The 8632-nt window shown below is 35.6% G+C and overlaps 1 protein-coding gene across 2 annotated transcripts; it reads right to left on the bottom strand.

Annotated features, from left to right (window-relative positions):
• Nucleotides 1-2171: 2171 nt before the first annotated feature.
• On the bottom strand, nt 2172-8378 carry LOC110785100 (delta(12)-fatty-acid desaturase FAD2). 2 transcript variants are annotated; one of them, XM_021989542.2, is made up of 3 exons: nt 8193-8378; nt 6983-7048; nt 2172-3701 (listed from the first exon to the last, which is right to left on the bottom strand). In XM_021989542.2, exon 3 carries the CDS (start codon nt 3688-3690, stop codon nt 2542-2544), a length of 1149 nt encoding a protein of 382 aa, XP_021845234.1. In that variant the 5' UTR covers nt 3691-3701; nt 6983-7048; nt 8193-8378; the 3' UTR covers nt 2172-2541. The 2 variants fall into 2 exon arrangements, with proteins under 2 accessions (XP_021845234.1, XP_021845233.1); XM_021989541.2 differs by lacking the exon at nt 6983-7048.
• Between the last annotated feature and the right edge of the window lie 254 nt (nt 8379-8632).

Genomic DNA, 8632 nt, shown 5'->3' with positions numbered 1-8632 from the left:
TCCATCCAAAATCAAACACTCTAATAAATAAAAAATAAATCTAAAATATAATTCATTCCAAAATCAAACACTAATCTAAAATAAATTTCAATCCAAAATCAAACACTAATCTAGAATCAAATTCAATCCAAAATCAAACATTAATCCAATATTAGAGCGCCACGTAGGAAATATAATGGTTTTGGCGAATGAAAAATAAGATTTCAAAATTATTTATGAATTAAAAAAAGTCGAGTTCCACGTAGATAAATAATTAGGTGACACGTAGATATTTTTATTAATTAATTACGAATACTACGTATTGGTATTAATAATAGTTTTATTTTAACTTAACAATTTAATAGAATCCGTGAATCGCACGAGCTAAAATCTAGTGTATAATTATGGTAGGCATTAAAATTTTAATACAAGGTATTAATAAACATAACTTATATGTTTTGAATTGCTTAAATATCATAAGTTGTTTCATTGGATTAGTGGTTAAAGTTCTAGTTCATGAACATGAGGTCATGGGTTCAAGCATTGACGTTTGCATTTCTTCACATTTTTATAAGAAAATATTATTTGTCATTGTGACTATGATTTGGTGCCATATCACTTGGCATCTAATGGTGGCAACATGTGGCGGGATGGCATAAAATGCCATTGAGTTTTAATAATTTTTTTTATTATTTGTCAATGTGACTATGATTTGGTGCCATATCACTTGCCATCTAATGGTGACAACATGTGGCGGGATGGCATAAAATGCCATTGAGTTTTAATAATTTTTTTTTTAATAGGTAAGAAGAAGGGACCCTAACTGAACCAGCACCTACCACAGGTTAACCAGCCTAGCTCCGCAGGTCATCGTTTGAGCCACTTCCAAACATTTCGCAGTTGATGGAGCTCGAACTTGTGACCTTCAAGTCACAAGGTGAGTTCCCCACCAACTCCACCAACTTATGTTGGTTAAATATGGTGTCGGTTGGGAATCGAACCCGCGCTCCCTGTAGTGTAATGAGTTTTAATAATAGTATAGATTTTTATTTCCTAAAAGTTTTTCTACAGAAACTGTGTATAGAGAAACACTCTTGAGTCTTGAGAAATAGAACATAAATAATTTACATTGTTTTGCCCAATTTTGTTTTTAGAGTTTTTAACTTGTGTAAAAGTACTTTCAATTCTATTTCGTAGTAATCATAACTAGTGAGAATGCAACATAATGTACTCTGTAGCTTTTAAAAATAACTTTGACAGAAAAGCTTAAAAGGACAAGTGTTACAATACACTAAAATTAAAAATTCAGCCATCTCGTGATTCATCCAACCCATGGTTTATGAAACCTTCAACTGTGATTTCTCATGTTCTCTTAAAAAAAAATCATTTGATTTCTGATTTTTTATTCCTACCTTCAATCTGGATCCTCATTCTACCAGATCTCCACCACCAATGTTACAATTATTTAACTGTTTCAACAACTCCCTGAGAAACAGAAGTGAGAAGCTTGAAATTGAAGCTTCTCCTTCTAGAGCCCTTTTTCTGTCTAATGGGCTTTCTAGAGGAGATGAAGATGTTTTCTAAAATTCACCTGTTTGGCCCAATTTCTACTTTTCTCTCCTAGAAGCTCGACCAGATGCTAGGCCAAAGAGGCACTTACTCCCAAGTCCCAAAGGGTTTAGATTGGGTCAATTTTTACTACTAGCTGTACTAGGGAGTAGACCTGGTTATTGGGCGGGGCGGGTCAGGGTCGGTGCGGGTCAAAAGAGGGTCGGGTATTGAAAGGGTCATTTTTAGCGGGTCGATAATGGGCGGGTCAAAAGCGGGTCGCGGGTCAATAGCGGGTCATTAGTGGGCGGGTCAATAAACGAGCAATGAAAAATGAAAAACAAAAGAGCCATGTGCAAGTACAAGTAAATACGAAGCTATACACGTAATTTTTTGTATCATTACTATTTTAATTTTCAAAATAATTGTAGTATAAGTTTGACCCTATAATGACCCTGTCCAATAAAGGTCCTGTCCAATAAAAGCCCTACCCAATAAAAGCCCTATTAACTTGACCCTAACCCTATATCCATTGGACTACCCTGTCCAATAACCAGGTCTACTAGGGAGATCCATACTCCCAATGGCACAATGGGCCAAGCCCGTTAACCCTCACATTAAAAAAAAGTAATCACAAATCCGAGTAGTAAAAATTACGAATAGTAATAAGAAATCACAAAGGGTGTTACTACAACAGTCAAAAATTCACAAATAATTGTGTCCCATCCGTAGATATGCCAAGAAATCTGGGCACAGCAAGGATGTACAGATTATTGCAAAAACAACAATAACAAACAACTCCCCCAACTCGCCTAGTGATTCTCGCTCTATCACAATGATCAACATTACTGGAATGGTAGTTAAAGAAATCCGCGGTTCAAAAATACAAAACATGACAAACACACAACCAACCTATAAATCTAGTAGGGAGGGGGTTTTAAAGGATAAGAGAAGGCTAATCCCTAAAGGAGAAACCAGGATTTTCCAAGCTTCCATCAAACTAAAACTTTCAACTTAAAGCTTGTTTCTGTACCAGAGCACACCTTTGTTCTGGTCGTCTTCATCAGCCTCCACATACATACATTCTTTGGCCTCCCTCCACATTGCCTTGAATACTGGAGTTGAATCCAACCGATAATATTTGCCCAATATTGGCTTTATAGCCTTGGTTGCCTCCATAGCATGATAATGGGGCATGGTCGAGATGAGATGGTGAGCCACGTGAGTATCAGTAATGTTGTGGAACACCTTGTTCAAAATCCCGTAGTCTCGGTCCACGGTAGCCAATGCACCTCTCAACCAATCCCATTCAGATGTATCGTAATGGGGCAATGAAGGGTGTGTGTGCTGAAGGAAGGTAATCAGGACAAGAAATCCGTTCACAACAAGCAATGGACCCCCATATACACACAACACCCATGAAATTCCTTTGGCAGCTGCAAGGTGATAAAGCCCAAAAGCCACTAACGAAATCCCAACATCAGAAATGAATATTTGAAGCCTCTCACGGTCCGAGTAGATTGGAGAGGATGGGTCATAATGGCAAGCAAAACGCTCATATTTCCTACCCGATACATTAAACAGAAGATACAAAGGCCAGCCAAGGGTTAGCGTCACAACAAGGGTCAGGATTCGTCCAGGTGGGTTGCTAAGATACTTGGAAAACCATGACATATTTTCCTTTCTTTTTGGTACAAAAACTTCATCTTTCTCCATTGAACCAGTGTTTGAGTGATGGCGCCTGTGACTGTATTTCCATGAGAAATATGGCACAAGAAGGAACGAGTGGAGGACTAAGCCAACAGTGTCATCGAGCCACTGGTAATCACTGAAGGCATGGTGGCCACATTCATGGGCTATAACCCAAACACCGGTAAGAACACAGCCTTGGACAAATCCATACACAGGCCAAGCCAAGTAGTTGAAAGGCTTTGGAAGGAGGTGGATGTAGTTAGTAGCAACATAGTAGAGGAGGAACGCAATGGTGAAATCATAAACCACATAGGAGAAAGAGCGTAGCACAGAGCGTTTGAAGCAATGAGGTGGGATGGCTTTTTTTATCTGCCCTAGTGTGAATGGTGGTTTTTCGTATGGTACTCTGTTCAATGCATCAGATTTCTCCTTTCTCGCCGATGGAGGAATAGATCTCCCACCTGCACCCATTGTTCCAGCCGCTGAAAAACAAAGATAACTTTATCAATATGAGACCCCTCGATCAAAACCTTTCCTGTTAAAGAGTGCTGCCAAAATGAAATGGCTCTATCGCAATAACAAAGAATCATAAAACAAAATCAGACATACAGGTTCATTTTGAAAAAATAAACTATTATTGAGGAACAATGCCACCCTAATTCACAAGTCATTACACAAATTCTTGTTCTAAAATGAAACCACAACATAATGTAAGGATCAATTAAAAACCTCGAAAATACAAAACGAGCTTTCCTAACTGATACATGGTTGATTTGAAATCATCACAAATTGGTATCTATCAACCAAAATATACGAGCAAAATGCCAAACGACTATTGAACTCAAAAACAAAAAAAAAAGTTAAATCGAGGAGAATTTGTAAGCAATACATTTAGATCATGAAGAGGAGCATCACAAAAAGGAAAACCAATTACTCTCTAAAGGGGAGGCATTAGCAGGAAAATATACTAGAAATTTGACAACCCCACCTCCTACAAGCAACTTGTCACAATATGGAACTCCTACCCAACAGCTACTTGCCCACCATTCGTGGTAAAAATTAGTGGTTATATTCGAGCATCAGTCAGCTACCAATTTACACACAAGTGTATAGACCTCTATTATATATCTAACAGCTCTTGAAACTGTGTTGAATGAGTGATTAACATATCTTAGTTGTGTAAGCATCTTCTGTCTAAGTCATTGTACTAGCATCCGCGTTCTCAAGATGTTAATAAAGCCAACAGCCAAACAAAGACATTTGACAAGTACTTATGTCAAGTAGTAGGTATATAAACTCACTCTCTACCAAAGAGACGTCAACTTCAATTATAAACACGACCATTCGCCCCCACGCTCATTAATATTTTTTATATATATAAAAAAAGAAAAAAAAAAAAAAGAGTATCCCACACCATCAATAATCATTGATAATAAATGATGCTCTCTGCGAAAACCAAACGTTGTATTAAGGGCCAAAAGCCAAAATACATTGGCCCAAATTAGATTCTCTCTTCCAGCCCCATATGCCTTCATTATCAAACATGAATTGGCCCTCACTATCTCAGGAAAAATATGGCTTTCCTACAATACAAGTTGACAGCTCACTAGCTCAGGTTACTTCTAACCAATATAATCATATTTATTTAGTTTTTTGAGGGAAAATCATATAATATTATTTGAGAATAATTTGCTGAATAAATAAATTAGATATTTGTAATATAATAATTTAATGTATACTTTTGAGATATTAATGGTCATATATGCTGAAATGGGGTATGCCAATAAACGTGGTAAAACAAATACTCCCATAAAAAAAGTAAACCCAAATTAATGAAGCCTTGACAAAATCGTAAATGGGGCCCATTTGGTCAAATTATCAAATTAAAGCCACCTTTATTGCCTAAAAACTCCTGAATTTATCAAGTACTATAGTTAGGCAAGTTGTAACTTCTTTGTTTTTTTTGACATAGGATTTTGATTCAACGAAATAAAATTACAAACTATAAACTAAAATATTGTACTTAGTGCTCCAATTAGAAGCAACCCATCTTACCATGAATCTTAGCCACGTTTATTTTATTTTATTTCCCTTCTCACCATCCCCGTCGTTTTGTCTATCCTTATAAGGTAAAGCTTTTTCTCCCTACTTTTCCTTTAGAGCCGAGGGTCGCATTCACTTGTTTTATTTCCTCTACTCGGCCAACTAAATAAATGCGTAAACAGAAAGTGGGGAAAACAATTTGGGCAACGGAGGGAGTACAACTTAACTTCTAATTATGGTGATACTAATTTAAGAGTAGAAGAAATGATGATATCAACTTGACTAAAATAAACTAATCTACAGTCACATGCAAATGCTCCAAATAAAGATTTGAAAAAATATACACCAAAAAACTAATACTGGTAAAAGAGATCAAGACGTGGTCCTCTCCATGTGATTAAGCACCAGCCAAAGAAGACAAAATATTGCCAGCCATTCTTTTTCCAATTAAGGCTAAAAATATATGTTTCGTATTCTTTAATGTGTGTGGTGCCAACAACTACAACACCATAATTTTCTTTAAGTACGTGTACGTTGAACATGAACTACGCGTAATCAATCTCTGATATTAACATAAAATAAAATTGACCCAAACCATTTGATAATTAGTTTAAAGGAATCTAAACCAGTTCTAATATGTCGAGTATACCACAAATATGACTCTGGAATATGTCAAAAATGCTTAAATTGTACAAGTATTTCTTCAGTGTCACTAGATGTTGACTCGTCGCTATCGTAACAAAAACTATTGTGTCAAACAAGACCCCAGGAAATTTCCCCCCTAAAACGAATCAGTTAAATGAACAACTGGTCCATCAGTATCACACCCTTGCACTAGCAATCCCCAAAGTCGGCATATAATGCGAATCTCATCCTCATACCTAAATTAGTTTGAATAAACTCCAAAATAACTTATATGCTGATAAGTAACAAAGAATTATCCCTAATTTCATATTTCAGAGATTTATTTTATTTTAAAGGGCCAAGGCTGTTTGACACATAGCCATCACAAAGCCACAGCTCGTTCTCCTGCGGCATGTTTCAAGTTGGTCCTGAACAAATTTAAGCCATTCACTTCCACAAACACCACAAATGTCAGGAGAGAAAATGGTGTAGAGCCACTATGCCCCTCCTCTGCCAAAATTCCGACAATGTGATAAATCCCCATCACATCCCTCCTAAAATTTAGAAAATCCTAGATACCATTTGTGTTTAGTATACCATCTCAATATTTACCAAATCACCTTGTTACTTCTATCTGTTCAATAATTTGTTTAGCAATTCCTATCAAATCAAGAGCTGATTACCTATGACCCAACACGATTCAAGCCCAAACTTACAAAGGTTTGTTTGGTGGACATGAATAATCATGGTAAGTGTAATATCCTACCAAGTGCAAATTGATGGTATTGTTTGGTTGGTAGACACATGGAAGTCACATTTCCTAGGAAATCCCACTTACTCGGAACTTCTCATGTTAAACCAAACACTATTTCCCACTTCCTAGGAAATGTAAATGCACGGGAAAAACTTAATCGAATGAAAGCTTACTTAATAAGTTCAACCAAACGATCACTAAGTAACCCAAACCAGATAAAATACAAATCAACACGGAACTGAACACAAACATGATCTGTTTAACAAAAGTACCAGCTCCAACGACTAATCAAATTAACAAAATAAATTTACGAACTTTAACCAGCAAAAAAAGTTACAATACCGTATATGAGTATATCCCTGACTTCAAGGCTATGCAGTATGCACACACATAGTAGAACTTTTAGTCCTACAACGAATTATATTGATCAACATTAAAGGCAATACAAGATACGGAAAGTTAATTACTAAGATAAACACGTGTATTTCTCTTTAGATGCCCGGTCTCATTTATGCACGCTTGCAAGTTGCAAATTATGTTAATCATTAAGCGAGGTTGATACTCGATATATAGAGTACAGATCAAAACCCAAATCATAACTTCTTTGACCCTGGACTTGACAAAGGTTACAGAGTTGTACTACTTGTCCGTATTTAAGGGCATGATTTCTCCCGTAAAAAAAGGGGATGATTTCATGGACAAATTTAATTAAGAGAGTTAAAATATACGGAGTATGCATTAATACTTCAATAAGTATACACAAAAATACGATCTATTTTACCTATTATAACATAAAAAAAGGTGAACTTTACGCTAAGAATTTTTTGTTGATAGAACTTTGCCGAAAACAGAGACATATCGTAACATATGAATCACAGAACACAGCGTTTACCCGACTTTATTTTAAAAAATTAATAGTAATGCATTATCGAGTGTATCTCCACCAAAATGGCAAAACCAGACCTTTTTAATTGTAACTTTTTAGCTTCATTAATTCATTTTAATTTTCAGCTTTTTTCTAACGGAAATAAAAACATTTTATTTTGCAGAATATCTTTAGCACAAAGAAAAGCAATTCAACTTTCTCTGAAGAAAAAAATAATAATAATTCAGCTGGATAACCAAAAGCTCTAAAACGACGACGTATGAATGACATGCAATACTCTGAATTAATCTAATTTGAATATCGTACATTTCCCGAGAAAAAGCCAACAGAAGAGAGAGAAAGAAAACAATGCACCATAGAAAAGACTAATCTAATTAGATCTAGATCTCTATACTGCTATAGATTCTTCGTAATTTTACACCAGTTCTCAATCAATTTACAACATAAAGAATTAAAAAAGCACATTTCTCAATCAATTTACATCAAAAATAAAATTCATCAAAACTAAAAAAAATGGCCCAATAATAATCAATAAGTTCAACATTGAACAACAATCAAGATCTGAAATCTATAAAAACGAATTCAAAAAGAAGGCGACAAGAAATAAAATGATTCCATCTAAAACTGATTATTTTTTTCTGCAGAAAATTGAAAGATTGTGTATACCTGAAGTGGTAGATCAAAAATTGCGAACTTCTTCAACCTCGAAATCTGTGATTTATTTTTTTGCTCTCTGAATTAATTAATTTTAAAAAATTAAATAAAAACAGAGAGACTTTTTTTTGGTTTGAGGAAGGAGAAGGAGAGGCCGAAGTGTGCGGCCTGGTATGGAAAAGAGGGAGAGAGAAAGGAGGAGTATGGGATCATTTTAACCTGTGATTTCCTTCAGAGGTGGGGCCCACTGACTGACATGTACTTCCAAGTGTTTGTCTTTGCTTTTACACGTGTTTTATTTTTATTGGATTAAGGAAGTCTTTGTGAGATGAGTGATGCCGTCCACATGGAGAAAGTTTTTATTTTCTTTTCCTTTTTTTTGTTGGTTATGATTTTGTACGCTGGGAAATTAAATTTCAGATTTGGAGATTGCAAGCAAAATATCTTCTAAC

The sequence above is a fragment of the Spinacia oleracea genome, chromosome 3 (assembly GCF_020520425.1).
Source record: "Spinacia oleracea cultivar Varoflay chromosome 3, BTI_SOV_V1, whole genome shotgun sequence".
In the NCBI taxonomy this organism is placed as follows: Eukaryota; Viridiplantae; Streptophyta; class Magnoliopsida; order Caryophyllales; family Amaranthaceae; genus Spinacia; species Spinacia oleracea.
This window is presented reverse-complemented; position numbering and strand designations above follow the sequence as displayed.

Coding starts and splice junctions, on each gene's coding strand:
- LOC110785100 (XM_021989542.2), bottom strand. CDS start 3,690: ATGGGTGCAGGTGGGAGATCTATTCCTCCATCGGCGAGAAAGGAGAAA.